This window comes from Ictalurus punctatus, chromosome 27 (genome assembly GCF_001660625.3).
Source record: "Ictalurus punctatus breed USDA103 chromosome 27, Coco_2.0, whole genome shotgun sequence".
In the NCBI taxonomy this organism is placed as follows: Eukaryota; Metazoa; Chordata; class Actinopteri; order Siluriformes; family Ictaluridae; genus Ictalurus; species Ictalurus punctatus.
The window spans coordinates 3,035,668-3,061,023 of NC_030442.2; the positions used below are offsets into that span (position 1 = coordinate 3,035,668).

The 25,356-nt window shown below is 42.1% G+C and overlaps 1 protein-coding gene across 3 annotated transcripts; it reads left to right on the top strand.

Annotated features, from left to right (window-relative positions):
* Positions 1-3,619: 3,619 nt before the first annotated feature.
* si:ch211-79m20.1 (myb-like protein Q) lies at positions 3,620-17,533 on the top strand. Of its 3 annotated transcripts, none has more exons than XM_053676643.1 (8): positions 3,620-4,252; positions 7,420-7,637; positions 9,706-9,799; positions 11,269-11,328; positions 12,386-12,582; positions 13,528-14,407; positions 14,630-14,753; positions 15,991-17,533. In XM_053676643.1, the coding sequence occupies exons 2-8, from the start codon at positions 7,548-7,550 to the stop codon at positions 16,001-16,003; spliced, it is 1,458 nt and encodes a 485-aa protein (XP_053532618.1). In that variant the 5' UTR covers positions 3,620-4,252; positions 7,420-7,547; the 3' UTR covers positions 16,004-17,533. The 3 variants fall into 3 exon arrangements, with proteins under 3 accessions (XP_053532618.1, XP_053532619.1, XP_017314427.1); XM_053676644.1 differs by having other exon boundaries at positions 7,420-7,622; XM_017458938.3 differs by lacking the exon at positions 7,420-7,637.
* Positions 17,534-25,356: the final 7,823 nt, after the last annotated feature.

A 25,356-nucleotide genomic window follows, 5' to 3' on the forward strand; every position in this document is an offset into this window, starting at 1 on the left:
ATAGCTGTACATATAGTGTAAACGTAGCTGTAAATCTGGTGTAAATATAAATGTAAATATAGCTGTAAATGTACTGTAAACTTAATGCAAATATAGCTGTACATACAGTGTAAATGTGATGTAGATATAAATGTAAATATAGCTGTAAATACAGTATAAAATTCATCTGTAAATGTATTGTACACATAAAGTAAATATAGCTGTACATAAATGTAAATGGAACTGTAAATATTGTTGTATATATATCGTGCATGTGCAGTTGAAATTGTGGTGTCAGTATAGTGTAACTATATCTGTAAATGTACTGTCAACATAGTGTAAATATAGTTCTAAAAGTGGTATACTTATTGTGTAAATCTAGCTGTAAAAATAGTACATAAAAGTGGTATACATATTGTGTAAATCTAGCTGTAAAAATAGTACAAGTGTAGCTGTAAACTTAGATGTAAGTGTAGTTGTAAATGTGGTGTATGTATAGTGTAAGTATAGTGTAAACATAATGTAAATGTAGCTATAGATATAGAGTAAATATATTTGTAAATAGAAGTCTAAATTTGATATACATATAGTGTAAATACTGTAAATGTATCTGTAAGTATAATTGTAAATATGATGTAATATATAGTGTAAATATAGCTGTAAATATGTAAATGAAACTGTAAACATAGCTGTAAATATAGTTGTACATGTGGAGTAAGTATAGCTGTAAACATAGCTGTAGATATAGTCTAAGTGTAGTTGTAAATGTAGCTGTAAATACAGTTGTAAATGTGGTGTAAATGTAGTGTTAATATATGTAAATACTGCTGTAAATACAGTCATAAATGTGGTGTAACTATAGAATTAGAATTATGCTCCACATTTTAATACAAAATACCAAAGTACCAAACTACTCATTTGTTATTCAGAGATATATAAAGCAATAGAAAACACAGCTAACTAATATGAAAGTAATATAAAGTAAAATGTGTCCTAGTGCCTGCCAGTATGCCTCTTTTAGTAACAAAAAATATCAACCTGTGGCAGTGAATCTAAAAAGTCCAGTTCCACAGGAAAACCATAGACACAGAAATCCTGCTGACTACCTAAAAGACTCTCACTAACATCCTCACTTTAACAGATTAAGTAAAGAGTAGCATCGGCTTAACAACAAAAACACGATTCTAAATGACTTTTTTGTGAAACATTTAACCAGCTTGTGTGGTTGGTAGGAATTTATTTCATGATGTTTCGTAATTCAAAAAGTGAAGCTTAAGTGAATGAAACATTGCACATCCTTATTCACCCCTCGGAAAAGCGTGTTTATGTCAGATGTCTTAGAAACCTTATGCCAAATGACAGAAATGTTGGCACACAAAAGTATCACTAAAATTTGCTTGGGGATTTGATTGATTCGCATAGAAGAGTTGTTAAAAAAGAATAATTTATAAAATGGCACTTCATTATAATCTGGTAATACAACAGTGTATTAGCCGGCCTGAAGTTCCTTGCTACTAGAAACTAGTGGCAGCTACTGAGTAACATAGCTAGCTGCTCAGTTTGCTAATTAAAACTAACTAGCAAGTTAGTGGCTAGCTGCATAAGCTGTGAGGTCACATTATATTAGCTAGTTAGTTTAATTACATTTAAATTGGACAATTGGTTACATTATATTACATTAGAGAGTTAGTTACATTATGTTAGCTAGATAGTTACATTGAATTAATTTAGCTAGTTAATTACATTACATTTCATTAGATAATTACATTAGAATAGCTAGTTTATAACATTGCATTAGCTAGCTACGTTGTATAACATTACATTAGCTAGTTAGCTCCATTACATTAGATAGTTACATTAAATTTCTTTAGCTAGTAAGTTACATTACATTAGCTAGTTAGTTATATTACATTAGTTTAGTTACTTTTTCACACTACATAGTTGCATTATATTACATTAGTTCATTATTGAATCAAATTATGGTTAAATATATGGTTACTTATTAAATTACAGTATTAGAGTAACACAGTAACAGCGTTGCAGCTGCAGGTGAGTTTTGTGACTAAGGTCACTCCCATCTCTCACAACAACGTCTGTCATGTCGATCATTCATCATACACGGATATGAAAGGTCAGTGGTTTTATAAATAGTCCCCTAGAGACATGCTAAACACCACTGTCACTTCCTGCCTACTTGCACGGCAGCATGGAAGTTAGAAAGGGGGATGGGGCTAGGGTTGGGGGGGCAAGGTGAGTGGCATAGGGGGGGCATAGGGACTAGTGGGCCCTAATGATCTCTGACCTCCAGTGGCACATGTGATGATGAACTTCAAGATTTAAAAAAGAATACCAAAAAAGAAGTCCCAAACCAGATGCTTCAGGTCTAAGTATTCCCTGTTCAAAGTAGCAACATAGACTTATTTCTAGTAACATTAGCTAGTTAAAATTCGCTAAGCTGGTCCAGCATTTAAAATGGGCATGTATTGATATATTGCTAATCTCCATACTTGTGACTAGCATGAGACTAGCATTAACATGGCCCCCCATTTCACTCAGCTAGCATTTTGGACTTTATACAATACTAGCTAGTGTTACCTTGAACCGATGGTCTGTTTCCACCTCATGAACCTATTCAGGAACCCAGGAACTTTTCAGAAATTCACGAACTTCAGGCCCCTGGAAAACCCAGGGCTGGATTTAATTCCTGGGTAGTAGTTCTTCTCTCCAGGATCTGCACTTTTGCTGTGGAGCAGAAAGCACAGGACTTGGGAACTGATGTCACTGCATAACATTCTTATGGACAGCTCCGTACATATAGGGGTAGTAGCAGTAACTTTATCACACCACCACCACCACCATCATCACTGATTGTTTTCCTATAACAGCACACTCCAAAATGATTTATCCCTTACTTAACAGATATCTCCAAGGCCCAAAGTCTACCCCGACTCACACTTTGACACTGCACATTTTGAGATGATGTCATCTCAGACTGAAGCGTCCAATCAGACAGATTTGGTGCTGTGGTTTACACCGTCTAGGTCACGTAACATTACTTACAGGGAAATTTAGCAGAAACAAAGGGAAATTGAGGTTTTGTGGAATTGAGAAGTGATACTGATTTGATTTCATCACACAAGAGCACAACCCCGATCGTTTTGGTGTACCGCAAAACTGCACAGCTCTCCACAAGCCTCAAGACGAAGCTCCTCCCACTAGAGCGCCTGAACTTTGTAGAAAGATCTCCAGACACATGAGTAGCATAAGTTTATGGATGGCACAGGAGTGTGGTGCCAAAACCAGAGGTTCTCTGCAGAACAGTTATACCTATTGTGCTGTGAGTAAACATCGCAGAATATTATAAAATGTAAAATTCTGACTACCTTTAAGAAACCTAAATTAAATTTAATAAATATAATATCCTAATAAATTGCTGAACTTTATTTCTTAAAATTGAAGTCGTCCAAAAAACGAGACAACTCATTGTTAAAACCTGATCGACTTGAGTCAGCAGAAGGAACCGCCCACTTTTTAAGAATAGTCGTCCTTATATGATACGCAAAGCCCCGCCCCTTTATTCTCGGAGAGCCAATCAGAGGAAAGGGAGGAAGATTCTTTCTCTTTTGCATGCAGACTCTGAGTCCCGGTGTAAGCAGAGCGGCGCGGAGCTCAGACCAGAAACACCTGAGCTCCCGTTACTACCGAGACACACGGATACACTTTGCAACGTTATAGAGGTCATAAGACGCTTCATAACGGGCTGCACGCGACAGGAAGATTCATTTTTGCACGTTTGTCTCTTCATTTCTTGCACTGACTTGGATACTAGTTTGCTGTTGTTGTTTTTTTTCTTTTCTTTTTTGACTTTACGGGGCTCGAGCACTTGGGACTGCTGCGATGCGGTTATTAACGGAACTCTAGTCAGCTTGCGGTTGACATTTCTCGGATAGCGCGCGAGCCATTTAAGGAGCTCTGCTTTCAGTTTGCGTGCAGTGCCAAGCGGCCAACATCAGACGCTCACTCGGAATTAAACGCATCAACAACATTAATATTAATAATAATAACAACAACTTTTTTCCCCGCTAACGGCGAACAAGCGTGTGTCCAGGGGCGGGGGTGGCAGCCGGTTCTTGCCTGCAGCGCGCGCGCGCTCTAACTAAATGCCCGGCCGCTCGCGGGACTCGCAGGGCTCTCGAGGCTGGACGGAGAGATGAGCTCGTGGGTCGTGCTGCTCGTCGCGCTCGTGGCGTGTCTGCGATTTGGCGGCGCTCAGGTAAGACCGACGTGACGTCACATCGCTGCTCGAGCCTCTTCGTCTCTGGATTGAATCTCAAATGCTTTTTCTAATATATTTATACACACACACACACACACACACACACACACACACACATATATATATATATATATATATATATATATAAATGTCTGTGCGGTTTAAACAGGACCTGTGTGTGTGTGTGTGTGTGTGTGTATGTGTGTGTTTAAATAGGACTGGAGTGTGTGTGAGGTTTAAACAGGACCAGAGTGCGTATGAGGTTTAAACAGGACCTGTGTGTGTGTGTGTGTGTGTGTGTTTAAACAGGACTGGAGTGTGTGTGAGGTTTAAACAGGACCGGCGTGTGTGTGAGGCTTAAACAGGACTAGAGTGTGTGAGGTTTAAAGAGGACTGGAGTGTGTGAGGTTTAAAGAGGACTGGAGTGTGTGAGGTTTAAACAGGATTAGAGTGTGTGTGAGAGTTTTAAACGGGACCGGACTGCGTGTGAGGTTTAAATGGGACCGGACTGCGTGTGAGGTTTAAACGGGACCGGACTGCGTGTAAGGTTTAAACGGGACCGGACTGCGTGTGAGGTTTAAATGGGACCGGACTGCCTGTGAGTTTTAAACGGGACCGGACTGCGTGTGAGGTTTAAATGGGACCGGAGTGCATGTGTGTGAGGTTTAAACAGGACTAGAGTGTGTGTGAAGTTTAAACGAGACTGGAGAGCTTGTGAGGTTTAAAAATAGGACTGGAGTGTGTGTGAGGTTTAAACAGGACTGGAGTGTGTGTGAGGTTTAAACAAGACCGGAGTGTGTGAGGTTTAAACAGGGCCAGGGTGTGTGTGTAGGGTTTAAACAGGACTAGAGTGCGAGTGAGGTTTAAACAGGACTAGAGTGTGTGTGTGAGGTCTAAACAGGAGTAGAGAGTGTGTGAGGTTTAAACAGAACTGGAGTGTGTGGGGTTTAAACAGGACCGAAGTGCATGTGCGGTTTAAATCGGACTGGACTGCGTGTGAGGTTTAAACGGGACCGGAGTGCGTGTGTGTGAGGTTTAAATGGGACCGGAGTGCATGTGTGTGAGGTTTAAGTGGGACTGGAGTGTGTGTGAGGTTTAAACGGGACTAGAGTGCGTGTGAGGTTTAAACAGGATTAGAGTGTGTGTGAGGTTTAAACAGGACCGGAGTGCGTGTGAGGTTTAAACAGGACCGGAGTGTGTGTGTGAGGTTTAAAAATAGGACTGGAGCAGGTTCATAGAATCAAATTAGGTCCTGATTGTGAGAGATTCAAACAGGACCTAAGTGTGTAAGACCGGAGCAAGTCTAAAGTGTGTGTAATTGGAGCAGGTTCTGTGTGTGTGAGCTTTAAGCAGGACACAAGTCCTAGCACACGAGTGTGTGAGAATTGAGTAAGCATAGAGAGAGAGAGTGAGAGAGAGAGTTTTTGTACGTGCGTGCGTGTGTGTCTAAGATCAAAGCTGAGTGTGTGTAATTGGAGTAGGTTCTGAGTATGATTCAAAACAAGACGCATGCGTGTGAGTTTGGAGCCGGACACACGAGTGTGAGAGCGCAGGAGTTTGGAACAGGTAGAAGTGTGCGAGGTTCAGGTGCCATATAGGGATGTGTCCCAAACCACACATTTTATTTACAACCTAAACAATATCACAGAGTGACTGATTAGCGGTGGACCTTTCTCAATCCACACACCCTATTCTCTTTTCAGCATTCTCATTTATGGGTAATCTGTACATCGCAGGTTATCTGGACATGACCTCTTGCAGTGTATTATGGGATGCCTGCAAAATGGCTCACTTCCAAAATCATGCCCTATGTAGTGATTATAGGGTCAGTGTTGGATTATGGCTGAGAACAGATGTGGTGTTTTTATGACAGGTGCTGTAATTGAGTGCACACACACACACACACACACACACACACACACACACACACACACACACATCTGCATGCACGTACACTGACTCAGCTCAGAAGTAAATCCCTCATTCATGCTTTGCTTTTAATCTCACCGCCACTCACATCAGAGTCGAAGCCTAAAAGGTCATCGAGGGGTCACTGGATTCTGGGTAAAGCTTAACAATTGAAGCAGAAGGCTGCGATCTCTGTTATATAAAGTGACCAAATAGATAATCTGTGGGATTTGAAACATGTGGACGGCACCAGTGATGGCTTTGGATTTCATTTTCTCGGAAACATGGCGTACGTGTCGCAGGCGTTCACTCAGGGATAGAGCGAAAGTTTAAACGTGCTTTGAGCTTTTGACACAGCTGCACTTCATAAAATTCGTCATTTTATGCTAAATTAGGTTTTTTTTCCCAGCAGTGTAGGTAAGATAGTTAGGTTAGATGCTGTACCACAATTCTTGTGTCCGCGGGTTATTATAAAACATTCCGCAATTTATGCCAAGTTCTTATAAATACTAATTTCTTTTCTATTCAAATTTTCACGGTGTTCGAATGGAGAATTCTAGCCCAATCTTAATTGAGTCTTGTTTAATTTTGCGAGATAATACAAGATCGTGTTTGTTCAACCGATGTCTGGACAGTCCATCCGGGATTGCACGCTTTCCCAGAAACGAACGCAAAACCGAGCAAACGCATTTCCGCGATATTCGGAGGAGCTTGCGGTTCTTCAAAATGACCGCTGATTTTTTTTCCCGCAGATTTTGGTCAGGTCGTGTCAGTCAAAGCCCCCTTCGGTTCACATATCTCGAACCTGAGTACAGCAGAACAATTTCGTGCAATTGCGATTTCGCCAATTCGAGTATTTTTCTACACAAAAAAAAAAAACTCCACAAACTTAAAAAAAAAAACATTTTTGACCCGACTTCTTGCGCTGTAAAGTTCCAGCGCTGACACTGGAGACTCCTTCCAACACATGTAACATAAACATTTCCTTAGAGAAAACGTCACCATAACAACGACTGCGCACGTTTATAATCCTTTTACGTAGCGTGGTACTGTCGAGACGATAACGTATTTGAACGAGCGCGTTAATGTAAACTTCCTATTTTGCAGATACGTTATTGTCGTATTTTATAGAACACCTTCTGGCCAATCAGAATCGAGAATTCGACAGCGCTGCAGTCTGACCTTGAATAATAACATAACGACATCTACACCGTTGTGAAAAGTAACGCTCACCCTTTATTCTACCTGTACTACAGGGATCTCTCCTTTTGCTACACCTGTCGGCTTCGAGTGCAGTTTTAAACCGAATCCCAGCCCTGCTTTCATCGACCTATCCATCATCTCCCGGCCTATTCGTGTGACGTGAGGAATCTATGCAGGCTATATGTGTACGTCTGAGCCACCTGCCAAGATCAGCATACAGGATTTCTTTATGTCTGGACTGGCGGTTTGCCACGAGGTTCGGCAGAGCGCCGTGAGTGTGTGTGTGTGTGTGTGTGTGTGTGTGTGCAATAATTCGGGTCTGTAATTATAGCCCGATCCCCTCACCTCTTCTCCGTAGCGGACTATTAGCATTCCTGCGGCTCCGGTATCCCACGATTCAGCTGGGCGCTACAGCATGGAGGTCCTCACTTCGACTGTCAGGACCCGAGAGATGGAACTGTTTCACACACTGATTTATTGTGTGTGTGTGTGTGTGTGTGTGTGTGTGCGTGTGTGTTGGTTAACAGGAGATTTCACTGGAATGTCCATCACTAGCTTAACATTATTACACAGAACTCTCACTTGAGATATTTCAAAGAATTCAGAGCTGACTATAATAAAAATCTTTCACTCTTTAGTCATATTTCCTGTATTAGAAAAACAGAATTTGACTTGACAAACATTGTTATTGCATCACTACACGTTGCCATAGAAATGCGACTTGCGAAATGAGCATCGTGTTACGCACTTAACGTTTCTGACTTCTGACAAAATCGGTGTGATTGTTTGCGATTTGTTAAAACCACACTTCAAAGCAGATCTATTATATAAACAGGACAGCTCGCAGGTCCTCGGTTTGATCTCGAGCTCGGGTTACTTTCTGTGGACCTTCTCGTGTGGGGTTTCTGGGTTCTCCAGTTTCCTCCCACGTCTTTAAAAACATGCTGGTAGATGGATTGGCTGCGCTAAATGAGTGTGTGAAAGTGTGCTTGTGTGTGTGTAGGTGCGAGTGTGTGTGATGCCCTGCAGTGGACTGGCATCCATCAATTATTCGAAATTTTTGAAAGGAGTCTCCAGTGTCAGGTTGTCATCCAGTTTTTTTTTAACAATAGACAGAGTGATGGGCGAACATCAGGGCAACAGCAAAGGAAATGCAGTTTTACATTGCGGTCCGGCTCACGTTCTCCTCGGCTTCACTTCACGTCATGGACCACGCCCCTCTCGTTATATATGCAAAAAAAAAGTTTGTTTGTCGGTAAACAAGACCTTTTAGCTGTACTCGTGTTCGACGCACATGAATCAAAGACCGTTTCGGCCGAACGTGATTTTGGACAGGAGTGTGAAAGCAAGGTCTAGACTGATCTCTGTTGTCGTGCTTGTTTCGAATTCGCAGCAATAACATTACCATTAAAAAAAAAGAAAACAAGTACAGGCTTTTTTTTTGTATTATAATGAGATTTTCTGATTCAAATTTTAGCTTTTGTTGTGATGTTTCAGAGACGTCGACCAATCACAAGTCACGCCGATGCGACGGATAGCGCTCCGTGTCGATTTCGTACTATAAGAAAGCGCTAACTTTATAAAGATATGCAGCATAGAGCAAAAAAAAATTGTGGAAAAAAAAATGCAATATTATATAAATACAGGTGTATCGTATCGAGTATCGTAAAATTTATCAGTTAAAAATTAAACATTTATTTAAAAAAAAGGTTTGAAAGTCACATCACTAGATTATTTGCATATATTAATGTTAATGGAGTTTGATGTTCATAAATTAAGAGTGTGTGTGTGTGTGTGTTTATTGCAGAGGTGCATGCTCGCGTAAAAAGACACATGTACACATACACATTTGCTCTCACGTACATACTTAAGTGGATGAACAATCTCTGTGTGTGTGTGTGTGTGTGTGTGTGTGTGTGTGTGTGTGTGTGAGAGAGAGCAGCTTAATTTATCCTTGCTGTTTATGTTTCAAGTCCAGTTACTTATAATCTTATAATCTCCCATATATGTATGTGTTGTGTGTGTGTGTGTGTGTGTGTGCGTGCGTGCAATGTGGTCATCATCATGTGATGAGCACACTGTATTAGAGCAAAAATACAACAAGCACCTTAGCAACTGCCCAAATAGACAACACACACACACACACACACACACACACACACACACACAGACTGTTTGTCAGTCATGGAAACTTGCAGCTGTTACAGGTGTGTGTTTGGGTGTGTATACAAAGTCTCTTTAAAACATTTACCTTCAGGCTAAGGTTTATTGAAGTGTATCTCCCTCCCTCCCTCTCCCTCTCTCTCTCTCTCTCTCTCTCTCGCTCCATCTCTCACTAGGACCCTGTCCCCGTGTCTCTGGTGAATTTGGTGATGAACTCTCCCATCTCATCCATGAAGGATCTACAGGAGCTGCTGGACGTTCACTCCGTAGGTAAAGCGGACACACACACACACACACACACAATACACACGCACAACAAAACTCAGTACTGTAAATTTAAATATGCAAATACATGCAGATTTATTAAAAAATATGCACACTTGAATATTATGATAATATTGGTGTGTGTGTGTGTGTGTGAGAGAGAGAGAGGGACACGGTAATAACTGCACAAAAAACCAGTCGCTGAAGACAGGGACAATGGAAATGACCTTGAGCCCAAAGCAGCTTTTGGTTTAACACACACACACACACACACACACACACACACACACACACACACACACACACTTAAGGCCAGGCCATTGTTCGCCATACACCGGACTCCACTCTTCTCTACCACAATAATTGCTATAGCCATGGGAGGCTCTCTCTCTGTCTCTCTCTCACACACACACACACACACACACACATTCAGTGTGTATAGGCTTCAGCCGGCTGCTAGCCACATGTTGTTAGTGAAGCAAACACACACACTCCTGCACTAACTCCCCCGCCAACACACACACACACACACACACACACCCCTGCACTAACTCCCCCCGCCAACAAACACACACACATACACACACAAAGATGGGTGACTCAAACTGAAAGCAAGGTCTAGACTGATCTCAAATACATATATCATCTAACACACACACACACACACACACACACACACACACACACACACACTCACACTCTTGCACACTCTTAATGACAGATTGTACTATAACATTCATCCATATTGATGGCTAACTGGAGACCAGGCTACTCTCTGGGAATAAAGAGCAGCAATTGTACAAACAACACAGTTTCCTTTGTGTGACGACGAACAATGCTACTAAAAAAAAAAAAAAAAAAAGGTTAGCGGTGTCACTATTAAAGCCCAACGTCACTAAACCGCACACACACCCCAACATCACAACGCCACAGCAACATGGTACGGATCGACTCGAGGCTGCTTAAAAATTGTATGCAAATGCAGTGACTTCGCAATTTCACGATGTTGAAAATCCGCGAAGGTTTCACACGTCACGGCTGTAATTATTCGCTAGACCGAAATGAATAGAATTTTTTTTTTCATATTTCAAAGGTAACTAGCTTGATTTAACCCGCTATGAAATAAGCAAGCTCGCATTAGCAAAGTTTTTGTTGAAACATGTTAGCTAAACAACAAAAATTTATTTTTTTCTTTTCTTTAAGAAAATACTTCGCAATCGCAAACAGATCTATAACGTTTGTATAACGACGGTCGTTTACGGACACACAAAATATGTATTCTGTTTACTATTTACGAGAACTGACAAGAAGTGTCCATCAAGTTGCACCCCGCCCAGTTCCTGACCAATCAGGGAACACTTGGGTGTACGAACAATACGGTGCTTTTACGGTGCTCAAATGAGTGCTGATAATTCTACCTGTATGCAATATTATCATTTGGGACCCGGTCTGAATTTTCTGTCTCTTCTTTCCAGAAGAAGAAGAGGACGAGGATCATTCCAATGGAACGCATAAACGCCTTCCCAGAAGTCTCGGTGAGAGCCGCTCCCAGCTTCCCTTCCTCTCTTTGTCTTCCTCCATCTCTCCGTCTCTCTTTTGTCTTCGTCCTAGAATATTCCTAGTTGCTCTTTTTTTTTTTTTTTAAAGCTGTTTCTGCTTCACAATGGCTTTTGGGTACGTTGTGTGTGTGTGTGTGTGTGTGTGCGCATGTTTAGTTTGGTACTAGTCGGCCGTCTGCATGTCTCCGAGTCAGCGTCTAGTCTAGCCGCTTGTCCTTAGGCCACCTTCTTAACACAAACACACACACACACACGCACACACACACAGCGATTTGAGTGTCCTCTTCACATCCTCTTCACTCGCTCTCACACACACTCTTGAGTGTACATACACTCTGACAGAGCTGAGGGCGTGAGTTATGGTTTGTGTGTGTAGCGCTGTTAGTCCAGTCTGCTACGGACATGCAGGGAATCCAGTTCCAATACACAACAGGGCAGAGTGTGTGTGTGTGTGTGTGTGTGTGTATGCGCATGCACGCGTGTGTAGATTTTTCCTCATGAAAAATTAAAGTTAAACTTGATCATAATTAGCCTCTGGTTTCATTTCTCGGTCTGGATGTAGCGCTTAGCATGAAATACCAGTTCTAACCGCCTGAGGCTAAGTTAGCTAGCTATCGAAAAAGCACTGCACGTCACTAGCGTTAGCTGGCTAAGTAGTTCTGTTAGCCAATGCTAATGCTATTGCTGATGTTAAGTAGCTAAACAAATTTGCAAGAAGGTTTGGTCAACTCGTAAAGGTATTTTTGTAAATAAGACCAGGAGTTAAGTTCACTAGCAAGCAAGCTAACGTGAGGTAAAGTCAAATGTGAAACGTGGAACTAAAATCAGTAACTTCCCTCCATGCTGTGGGGAAAAAACAAAACAACAACATCCTAATAGTGTTTATGAAACATTTTCACCTCAGTGTTTAACATTTAATAGTTAATTGAAAATATTTAATGATTTCAAACAGGGCTAGCAAGCAAGCTAACGTGAGGTAAACTGTTATGGGGACTAATCGAGTTTAACTTGTGCATGTGCGTGTGTGTCTCAGGTGATGTACAGATGGCTCAGCCGGCTGTGTGTAAGGTGCGAACTGAGGTGATGGAGGTTACGCGCTCCATGTTAGACCGAAGCAATGCTAACTTCCTGCTCTGGCCACTTTGTGTGGAGGTGCAGCGCTGCTCAGGCTGCTGCAACACGCGGACGCTGCAGTGTGTGCCCGTTTCCACCGAGACGCGCCATCTACAGGTACACACACATACATATATATACACACACTTCCCACCCTGGCGTTCCCAGTGCCCAGATCTGTCCTACTTCCTGTCCCATGTACAGTACACAGTAGCAGACACAAATAATTTTTTTTCCCCACACCCTTATTACAATCTGCTTTTCTCTGGAGATGTTTGTAAAATTTCCAACAGCTAGGCGTCCAAATAAAGCCACTGGTACAACATTTGGTAGCTAGCTAGTCCTCGGTAACTGCTATACACTTTTAATAGAAACCGAACACAGTTTTGATTAATGAGCAGTACGGTCTGTTTATTAGGAGAACCTTGTGCCAGGTTAAAGTTCACTGAAAAAAAAAAAAAAAAAACTGTTTATTTATCCACAGACTGCATTAGCCTGCTAGCTATATAAGCAAGCTACCATTACTCTTAGCCAGTTAACGCGGTTTTAGGTTTTCTGAACGACCCTGGTGTTTGGAGGATGGTTCTACGTAACATTTTTAAACATTCATACAATGCTGCTGTGGCATTTTAGTTGTAGGAACTTGAACAAAGACGGTACTTTTACGTGAGTTTGGTTTTTGTCGCACTGCGAAAGTAACGTGATTGATGTTTTCAAAACATTGTAACATTCTCTGTTATTTAAGTAATAGCACAAATGAGGTATTATATGACAGCTAGGGTTTTTTTATATATATATATATTTATATATTTATATATATATATATATATATATATATATATATATATATAAATATATATATATATATAAGGAGCTAAATAGCTAGCTGGTAACTACTATGGCAATTAAATATGACAATTAAATAAAATAAGATAGTGGAGAAGATAGTATTATAGTAGTTAATATTACTTACAAAAGCTAGATAGCTAGGCTAGCTCAACACTATAACTTCCTCATGGATCCGTTTGTAATGTTAGTTATGTTTTTTATTTTGTCTTCCAGATGACTAAGATCCAGTTCGTCAACAGACAACCCTTCTACGAGAAGGTCGTCTTACCTGTGGAGGACCATCTCAGCTGTAGCTGTAAACCACGCACTGTCAGTCACACCACTTGGACGAAGACCACGACGTCCCCACCTCCTCCCCCCAGACTCGTCAGCAAACCCCCCATCTCCAGGAGTCAATCAAAAGAGGAGTTACATCGCCACGACGACCTGAAACACAACCAGAGGTTCCAGCTGGAGGATCGAGAGACTCAGTGGCAATCGAAATACACACTGTCGCACACGCAGAGAGCGCCCGTACACACGCCCGTACGCACGCCCGCACACACGGAAGACGCATCGACGAGGCACGCGAGCTTTGGCGTAACACGTATGCTGAGCGACACGACGCAACACCTCACACCGACGCAAGAGCACCACAGACACCACTCGGAGCCGGAGAAGGTTCAGGAACACCACGGGCACTCTGGCAGTGGCGACAACAAGATAAAATCCACAGCAAGCGGAGAACACACAGAACATCGTCAGCATCACCACGACAACCACGAAGCAGTGACAAAACACAGCCATGAGCTGACTGAATCACACGCCACTGAGCATCACCACAGCCAATCAGACGTGACGCTTCACCACAGCAGCCAATTGGAAGCCCCAGTGATCACCTTTAGCCACGTAGAGGTCATTGGCCAGTCAAGCGGCCAAAGCGAGATGCCTAGCCAATCGTCAACGCCCAGTTTGCACCAATCAGAAGAGAAGGACCAGCTCCAAAGCCAATCAGAGGCAGACAAGCTATCAGAGTCGGGGCAGGAAAAAGTAGAGCATCACCATCATCACCATCATCATCATCATCCAACACAAGCTGGCACACAAAGAGCAGGTTTGCTCACACATAAACACACACACACACACACTCACACACGTGCGCGCACGCGCCTACAGCATGTCCTTATTGTATTATAATTAGCGTTGCATCTGTGTCCTGTTTTCCAACGTCAGTAGTGACATTTATTAACAGGTCAAGAACTTTGAGATGATTGCTTTCCACAATCGTTTAACACAATTTCCTCTCTCTCTCTCTGCATTTCTCATTACCGTACAGTGACGAACGCTCCTGCCGGCACGCCTCCTACGCCTCACACACCCCCTCCCGCCGTTCCTCAGCGGAAACGAAGGAGAAAGCAAAGGAGGAGAATGAGCAAGTCCGCCATGAGGGCCATGATCATGTAAGAAACAGGGAAAGTGATGGGGGGGGGTAGTCTGTCTGCCCAGTTCAGCTTTAAAAAGTATGATTGTACTTATGTATTAGCTCATGTTATCCAGCTAGCATTAATGTTGCCAAAAATATTGTCAAGTTAGCTTCTCATATGTGGCAGTATAATATGAACATTCTTTATGAATATGACTTTAAAATCCTGTCAGAAACCCTGCCATGTTAGTTCATGTTAGATAGTCAGTTAGCTTTAGCAGTAATGATAATGAACATTTGTGAGGTTGACTTAAAATTCCTGTCAGAAATCATGTCAAGTTAGCTCAGGCTAGCTAGTCCGTTATGGAGTGGTGAAGAATATGATTATGTTTGTAAATATGACCTAAAAATTCTCTCAGAAATCCAGTCAGTTTAGCTTACATTAGCACTGAAACACTTTACTGACATTCGTTAATATGTTTTAAATCTGCTCAGATGTCCTGTCTATTATATTAGTTAATTATATTATATATTATCTAGTTCGCAGCTGTTCGTAGTGTGTATTCTTTAAATACATTTATGATTATTGTATGACTTAAACCAGGTTAGCTATTTTGAGAGTGTTAGCGGTGGATATCCTAAACATTCCTGATAATGATTTACAGCAAAATAAAAACATACCAGTAAATACTTTCTCGGTAGGGAGCAAAGGGCTATTTATGAATGTTCTTGCCAAGTTGTATGAACAAAGCGATAAGAACAGAGAACACTGTAAACTCATGCTAGCAGCTTCCAAAATTACAAGCCATGTACTACCTAGCTAGCTGAGGTTACCACAGGACATTATTGGTAGCTAGCTAACTTAGCTAATGCACTAAAAAAAAAAAAAAAAAAGGCAGAACAACCTTACATGTTGGTTGTTAGTTTTATCAAGTGAGCAAATACTCATTAACTGTATGAGCATTTTTTTTTTTTTTTTTTGCTTAAATCAGATTTTAGCATGCTAAAAACGATAGAACTGAAAACAGACAACGGGTTGGCAAGACAATGAATATTTCTTCGTGTTTCAGCTTGAAGATGGTTATATGTTTGTGGTGCAGTCCATATAATCTTGTTTAATTGTTGAAGAACTGATTGATAGTTCTTGGTTCTGGACTCAGGCATTCAGGGCCTAATGTCTAACAGAGTTAATCTGTTCAGGAAGAAATTACATTTCCTTGATTTAAAATCTAATTAGGTGTATTATACGGATTCTGCTTTCTTCCCTCCTTTAGGGTCATGTCCTAAACGAACCGGCACTTTGCCATCACGGACCAGAAGAAACCCGGAGAGACGCTGGACACCGCACAGACACATACACTGACACACTGGAAATATTGCTCACAGTAACTGGAAATGGCTTCGATCTCTGACACCTGAACTCCAAATGACTACGTTTCCCAGCAGCCAGCACGGCCAAGAAGCTTCGACGGTCGGCACTATGGGATATCCTTAGTCTTCATTGCACATGAAAGTGACACTGCTGACACAGCCGGCCAAATAATGAGACTGCATGGAAACCAATGCAGGGAGCATTTGCCAAATACTGAGATTGCATCTAATACAAAGCAGACAGCCTTCCAAAAAATGAGACTGCATCTCAAAGTATGAGGAGTCAGCCTGCCAGATAATGAGATGGCATCTAATACAAAGCAGACGCAACCTGCCAAATAATGAGACTGCATGAAAATCAATGCGGGATGATTTGCTAAATCATGAGATCGCATCTAATACAAAACTAGAGATACCGCCTGCCAAAAAATGCTACTGTGTCTCTAACTATGAGGAGTCAGCCTGCTGAAAAATGAGACTGCATCAAAATCAATGCAGACACAACCTGCCAAATAATGAGATTATTGCCTAAAACACATTATGTAACACAGGCTGCCAAATAGTGAGACTTAATTATAAGATAAATATGTAAAGACTATGACGGATTCTTAACCCACACTTGCAAAATAATGAGCAATAGCGACTAGTGGTGTGTCATGGTGTCGTGTCTCTCGGATTATTTTGTGGAAAAAATGTGGGGGGCGGCGGGGGGGTGGGGGGGTGGATGTCCAATGCGGACTATAAACTGCATTTACAAGCAAGTCCCGGTTACCCTGGACTGCAACAGAGCAGATTAAATCTTACACCTGTGGCCGATCGAGATACCTGGATGCTATTGAACGGACATAAGGACTTGAGCCGCAACTTTACTGGGAGTGTTAAATATTACACAAATTAATTTAAAACCTAATGCCAACCTCACCTTCGTCACGTACTGCTTGCTTGTAAAGTGTTATTGTGTTGAATAGAGTCAAATCGCAACATAACTGAGACGTCGCGCACTGGAATTCTGTTTCTCAAGAAACAAAGCTGTACTATTAGCAACGCTGCTAATGCTAGTCATAGCACAACTGGAATATACTGCATGTTTTAGCTTGAGCGCATTAGCCAAAACAAGTTTAAAAAGAAACAAACTGGTTTATCATCATCAACCTGTATGGGGGTGATATAAAGAATGTCATAAACTGTGCTTAGTCACGCTAAAACTACTGATGCTACAGACGCTAGCAGGAACTTGTGTATTAAAACTACTGTTTGCTAAGTGCATAAGGCTATATTGTAAATGTTACAAATTTTTATTTTTCTGCTGTTTTGTTTTTCTTAACTTATTTATGAAAATGGTAGATGTTTCCATCTGCTTCTGACAGTAATAAAATGTTATTAAGGATAATTATTGTAATAATGTAATAATGCTATTTTAATATAAATCTAAATATGTGAGAATCATGCTGCTGTTATTTCTGCATTATTCTGTTCTCTGAGTAAGCGCGTTACGTTTGAGGACGTCGCGTCTTGGTGTGAAGCAACCCGCTGCGTCTTCGTTACACTTCCACAAGAAACTGTTGTGTAAACATTCGAAATTTATAAAAGAGGAACCCGATTAGCCAAAACAGGATGTGGGTCAACAAGTCCGGCTTTCGTCCTCTGAAAGTTTTAATTCAATTCAGTTTTATTTGTGTAGCGCTTTTAACAATGGAAATTGTCCCAAAGCAGCTTTACAGAAATATATACATTCAGAATATAAAATTTTTATTTATGAATTTGGCCCTAATGAGCAGCCAGAGGCGACGGTAGTGATGCAAAACTCCCTGAGACGATATGAGGAAGAAACCTTGAGAGGAACCAGACTCTAAAGGGAACCCGTCTTCATCTGGGTGACACCGGATAGTACGATTATAAATAAGTCCCTTCTATAAATGTGCTAATACTACATGGTGAAGTAGTGCAGTTGTGTAATCAGGTAAATTCATTACAGTTTTTATATCAAGTCTGTTTTGTTGAACTTCTCTACTGTTCACTGATGGAGACTTGAGTGCAAAACTGTTTGTGGTATTTGCAGTGCTGAGGCTATAATTGCAACTGTAGTCCTGGCCATCATAGCATAACTATTCTTATGAATTGAGGTCCAAAGCCATCCCCATGGTCTTCAAGTGGCACCATCTTCAGCAATCCCAGTGACCTCCAGGTTGCACCATGTGGGACCATCCTCAGCAGAAGCATGTAACATCCAATTGATAAGAACTCCAAGCAGAAGTAGGTCATCAGGGTGGATCAGGCAGGTCCAGAGAGCAGAAAGGGTCAGGATCACTGGTATCTCAGGAGTATCATGTGTAGCTTGACAGAAAGAGAGAGGGAAAGAGAGGGAGAGATTATTACGTATGGTTATTGTCCCGTAATGGTTAAGGATAATGTGCTTTGCGTGAGTGCAAGCAGGGACTCCGGCAAGACTAGCCATGGCAGCATAACTAAAGGGAGAGCCAGAAGGTAACACAGACATGAGGGCGCTCTGGGACATAAGGAGGCCAGCCACTCCACCATCAACAAACCTGGATGAACACATGGAAGTTGGGGGGCGACAGCATCCAAACATCCCAGTTCACCACTACACTCTATGCCTATGAGCCTCTAGATCTGCTCCTTTATCTAAAGATAAATTATTCACAAAAAGCTTGAGTAAACAAATATGTTTTCAGCCTGGACTTAAACACTGAGACTGTGAGTCCCGAACACTAATTGGAAGGCTGTTTCCTAACTGCAAGAGGGCTTTGTAAGAGAAAGCTCTTCCGCCTGCTATAGCCGTCATTATTCAAGGTACCAACAAATAGCCTGCACCTTTTGATTGAAGTAGACGTGGCGGATCCTAAAAGACCAAAAGTTTGATCAGGTACTATGGTGCGAGACCATTCAGTAATCAATAATAGTATTTTATAATCAATGCGAAACTTTACTGGGAGCCATTGCAGTGTGCAGATGGGGGTGATGTGGTCGTATCTTCTGGTTCTAGTAAGGACTCCTCCAGCTGTATAAATTGAAATGCATTCAATTGCAATGTGGAACTGTGTGTGTGTGTGTGTGTGTGTGTGTGTGTACACTTGAAGATCTCAAGAGTCATTGTCTCACATTACTGTGCTCACTCTGGTCCCCACAAGTTCAGCAACACCTGAATGTGTGTGTGTGTGTGTGTGTGTGTGTGTGTGTGTGTGTGTGTGTGTGTGTGTGTGTGTGTTTGCTCCCATGGCAACATGAGCAGACATGTACACAGTGAGAGGTCAGGTGGTGAAACAGACACCGCAGAGAGATGGACAGATAAAGAAATGGACAGAGAAAGAGAGACAGAGAGAGTAAGAAGCGTGCATGAGAAAGTGAGAAAGAAATATACCTGGGTGGTACAGAGCAGGTCCCAGAGCAGGTGTTTAGAAAGATTAGAAGATTATAGAAGAGTGAAAGAGTGAGAGATGGAGAGAATAGGAAGGAGAGTGTGAGAGAGAGAAATGTTGGGGAGTGAAAGAGCAAAAGAAATGTGTTGGGTTCATCTCACCAGAATGTGATGAAAGCAAAATGTGTGTTAGGAGTGTGTTTTTGAGAGACAGATCAAGGGGAAAAGAAGATGTAGTGTCTAAGAAAGAAGGAGTGAGAGAAGTTTGTGTGTGTATGTGGGGGGTGGAGGGTGGGAGGGGGATTGCTGAGTAGGGTGAAATATGTAGAGTGACATAGTGGCAGAGATTTTCGCATGGTAAATCTGTGCGAACATTATCTCCTCCCTTGCAAGTGCACGTCCAGAGGCAGTTGTGTGTGTGTGTGTGTGTGTGTGTGTGTGTGTGTGTGTGTGTGTGTGAGTGTGTGTGTGTGTGTGAGAGAGAGAGAGAGGCCCTGGCCTGGTGCTGCTTCCTCAATGGAGCAAGGGTAGGCACTTCTCTAAAAGCCCAAGTTCATCAGTGCATGTCAGGAAGCGTTCTAAGCTTGAGATGTGTGTATTAGTGTAATTAGTATAATGTAACAAAGTCTCTGTGTGTGTGATACTTCGTGTGTGTTGGAGTGTTGCACAGTTTGTTTGTTAGTGGCAAGCATTAGGAACGTTTACCGGTGCTGGGTGTGTGTGTGTGTGTGTTTGTGTTAATAATTAACACCATGTCTAGTCCACTATGTGACTAAAGTTAGATAATAGTACACAATACTTCAGTGTGTGTGTGTGTGTGTGTGTGTGTGTGTGTGTGTGTGTGTGTGTGTGTGTGTGTGCATGTGTGTGTGTGCGTGTGTTCTGGAAAGTATCTTAATAAAGTCCACTACGTTGGAGTACATGTGCTTACCAAAGTGTGTTTTGGTATGAGAGTGGAGATTTAACAGAGTACACTGTGTGTTTGTCTCAAATGTCCCAGTGTTGTTTACTGATGTTTGAACTTAACAACAGTGTTTTGGAATATTTCGAGTTTTGAGATTATTTTGCTGGTCATAAGGCTGCTTTTGGAAAGCATACCTGGCGACCCTGGACAACAGAGCGGACAACACCTCATACGTTTAAAACAGATTGAATCTACTCTTTATGCCTCCGTCACTAGGTGGCGGAAGCATTATGTTTTCAGGTTGTTAGTCCATGGGTCTGTCTGTCTGTGTCCACCCGTCTGAGATTCTCGCTAGAGCGATATCTCAAGAATGAGAGGTGGAGTGGTTGAAGGATTTATATGGAACGATCATTGTAACCTACAGATGAACTGATCCGATTTTGCAATTGTTCTAAGCAAGAGCAAGATCACAGCAAGGTACGTATTTTAAGGAGTTCATGCATACGAATTACTCGCAAGAAGGACTAGACATGTTGGTGGTGGAGGCATCCCTGCATTCATAATCCAAATGAAAAAGAGAAAACTTGGCTAAGCCACTTTGAAATTGTGTTCAGGTGCTTACTTTTTGCTTTGATTGTCTTGAGATGTCTCTAGAACAGGGGTGCCCAATCTTATCTTGAAAACCTGGGTGCAGGTTTTCATTCAAAGCAAGCAGAAGCCAAAACTACATTAGAAGGGCCTTGGTCAGGGAGGTGACCAAGAACCCAATGGCCACTCTAACAGAGCTTAATCTGCAAAGATTCTAGATCCTGGCAGAAATAATCAATCACACCTTTATAGCATAGTGACAGAAGACACTCCTGAGCAACAGGTAAATGGCAGGCACTTTAAAGACTCGTGAGGAAAACAAGATTCTCTTCATGGATGAGCCAGAGATGGAACTCCAAGCACCACATTTGGCAAAAAACCTGGTACTGCTAATCAACTGGCTAATATGATCCCTATGGTGAAGCATGGAGGTGGCAGAATCTTGCTAATGGGGTGATTCTCAGTGGTAGGTATGGGGAGACTGGTTAGAATTGATGGCAAGATTTAATAGAGCCAAAAACAGAGATGTCCTTGAAGAAAACCTGCTCACTTTTTAGTCCAAGACAACCCTGGAATGGCTTTAGGACAAGTCTCTGAATGCCCATGAACAGTCTAGCCATGTAGGGCAGTGGTGGCTCAACAGATAAGGCTCTGAGTTACTGATCAGAAGGTCAGTGTTCCAGCCTCAGCACCACCAAGATGCCACTGTAATTGGGCACTGTTGGGCCCTTGAGCAAGGCCCTTAAACATCTCTGCTCCAGGGGTGCTGTATCATGGCTGACCCTGTGCTCTGACCCCAACTTCCTAACAAGCTGGAATTTACGAAGAAAAGAATTTCACTGTGCTGTACTGTATACGTGACAAATAAAGTCTTCTTCTTCTTCAAAGCCCAGACATGAACCCCATAGAACACAGCTGGAGAGACCCGAAGACAGCAGTTCACAGATGCTTCCCATCCGGTATGATTGAGCTTGAGACGATTTAGGTGTGTCTACAAATAAGAGTTCTGAATACTTATCTAAATGAGAGAATTCACTGTTCAATTTTTAATACAGTTGCAAATATTTCTAAAAACTTGCGTGTGCACAAGTTGCATGGTTAAGGTGTATGATAAAACCATGCATATTTGAGTTTGGCAATACATTATTTCCGAGGCTAATTAGCAGGAAATGTTGGCGAGCCTACTTCCAACATATCAAGCTGTTTATGTTTAGCTCTACATGTAACTGTACTCCTGTAGGTATTATCACCTCATTGCTTATCAGTTATCTGTGATACATTTCCTAAATAACACTTAGCTGCAGCATTGTAACAAATAAACTCTAGTTAGAGGGGGGCATGGTGGTTTAGGGGTGAGCACGTTTACCTCGCACCTCCGGGGTTGGGGGCTCGATTCCTGCCTCTGGCCTGTGTGTGCAGAGTTTGCATGTTCTCCCCATGCTTTGGGGGTTTCTTCCGGGTCCCCCGCTTTCCACAAAGACATGCGTTGTAGGCTGATTGGCATCTCTAAATTGTCCGTGGTGTGTGCAATTGTGCCCTGCGATGGGTTGCCACTCCATCCAGGGTGTCCCCCACCTTGTCCTCCGAGTTCCCTGGGATAGGTTCCAGGCTCCCCCACGACCCTGTGTAGGATAAATGGTACAGAAAATGGATGGATGTATGGAAACACTAGTTAGCGGTCCAAAGACCGACGCTTCCCTTTTTCGGCTCACTAGCTAACTTATCTTAGTGATGAACAGAACCTGATTCTTAGGTTACATCTCGACTGGTTTGTTTAGTATGTTGAGAACGCAACATTGCAAACCAAGAGTTAGATGCGGAAATCCTACTCTTGTCAACCTGTGACAAACGCAAGCTAGCTATGTTGCAATGTTTGTCCAACCTGTTTTAAGGTTGTTTTTTTCAGAGAATTTGTTCCAGGAAACAAACTGCTGCATAATAACTCAAATTGAAATGAGCATTAAAATCAACTAAAGTCAGTCTACAATTGAGACATTTTTTATTCCCACTTCTATACAAATGTGTGTACAATGATATATAGTTATACTGTTACAGTTATCAAAATATTATGGTATAGTGTGTGTGTGTGTGTGTGTGTGTGTGTGTGTGTGTGTGTGTGTGTGTGTGAGAGAGAAGTGTGTGCTGCTATAACAGAGCTAATATAGAGTTAATACAGTCCACTGTCTTGGCGCGCGCGTGTGTGTGTGTGTGTGTGTGTGTGTGTGTGTGTGTGTGTGTGTGTGTGTGTGTGTGTGTGTGTGTGTGTGTGTGCGCATACTATGCCACACTGTGGTTTGGTGGATTGGTGCGAGTGTGAGTTCCTCTTACTGACCTCTGGCTCACCCTGTAGCTCAACCCCTGCTGAACACACTCACACCTGGGCTCCAGTTGGCCCAGTGTCCCCTGCCCCGGTCATGCCACCACAACACACACACACACCCTAAACATTTAGGTAAGTTCTTCTCTACTCCCATGGTACAGTTACTAAGCTAAATCCACACCTATCTGTACACTGTGTCCATTTTACATCGCATAACATTACCCCTAAAAGTAGGTGGAGTTTCTCTGGAGGTTGTGGGTGGAGACCAGTTAAAGGTGTGCAATTGATTGATCCATTATTAGTTACATCATCACCTAATCAATTTGTGAAATACATCTGTAACAATGCAGAATCGGACACCTGGAGGAGGATCCATATGCGATCGTTTTCATTTTAAAAAATGGCAAACGAAGCAAAAGCAATGTCAAGAAACAGGCAGGGGGGTCAAAGCACGATATCGATCCGGTATCAAGGCCAGAGGGTTATTCAGTACACAAACATATCCATGCAAACAGAAGAACATGGCTCAGAACGTACAAAAACGTGTAAACGACTGAATGGCAAGACTTCGCAAAGAGACCGTTTATAATGTGTAGAACCAGGACGTGAGCGCCAAACACAGACAAAACACCCAAACACACAAAGGCAGGAGTGTCCGTGACGAAAAGATTTGTAGCTCATAGCTAACGAGCGACATTAACAAGCTAGTTTAAAACCCCCACTTCCCTACAAATCGATTACTTCCTAAGCAACAACAAGCCACAACATGCTAGTAACTAGCTAGTAATGATGACTGAATTGAAGGTCAAGTGTCGGCCATGGAGACACATACAAGTTGTGCGAATGTGTGTGTGAGAAACTCATTGCACTATTGACCCTGGTTAAATTTGTGTAACTGAGGTGTGTGTGAGTCCCACCTGCTCATTCCATGCCAAGTGTACGTACGTGTGTGTGTACGTGTGTGTGTTTTGGCCGGGATGAGCCTGCTGATGTGTAGATTGAACAAGATCTCATGGCCGTATGTCACCCACACCGTCGAATCACGCTTGGTTGGTAAAGCTAAACAAGGTGCTGAGCCAAATTTAGCACCCTGACGTAAAGACTTGCCCTGTAATGGGCGGGTACCCAACAACACTTAGGTGAGAATTATGGACAATCGGGTGCGTGTATGGGACGAGGGAACACACACACATACACACACACACACGTGTTGGTATATCACCCAGCTGATTAATCAGTAAACTCTAGAGCTGGACGAGATTCCCAGCGTGTGAGTCACATGACCCCGAATGCTTTGTGAACCTTCTGAAATAAACCCACACAGATGTGCTACACACACACACACACACACACACACACACACACACACACACACACACACACACACACACACACACACACACACATTGTAAAATCACACACAGAATCACTTCTCACTCAGAAACATGGAGTTGTGTTGAACTGGAGACACACTGCAGAACCTTGACCTATCTGTGTGGGAGTTTGTGTGTGTAACGTCTGCTCCAGTACAGACAGTGTTTGTGATGTCTGTCCTGTAGACAGTATGCTGAGTGTGAGTGTGTGTGTAATACCTCTCTGTAGACACTAAGAGTATGATGCATACTTTAATTGCATAATGTGACATAACCTGACAGATGATTAACATCAGGGAAAAAGCCAGGATAATTGAACTGTTTTCACTTGCATCCATAAGAGACAACTGAGAAATGTTTCTAGTGAGAACATTAACGTAACGCATTTGGGACGCGGCCCGTTTGTTGTTTTTTATAACGTACATCAATCCACACACTGAGCTAGCGCTTAAAGTTGTCACAGAAAACATTGATAATATGTCACAGATAACATGGCTAACACAATGCTTTGTTCAGTTACACAGTCATTTGAATGTACATTTGTTTACACTCCTCACGAATGTCGTATGTCATTTTGTTTTTGTTTTCTTGCTAATTTTGTATCTCAAGTTGCAGTGCAGTGTGTTCTGTCTCGTCTGGTTGTTTAGAATTTTGGTCTGTTTATCTATTTGGCTGTCTTTGTTCCAACTCTCTCTCTCTCTCTCTCTC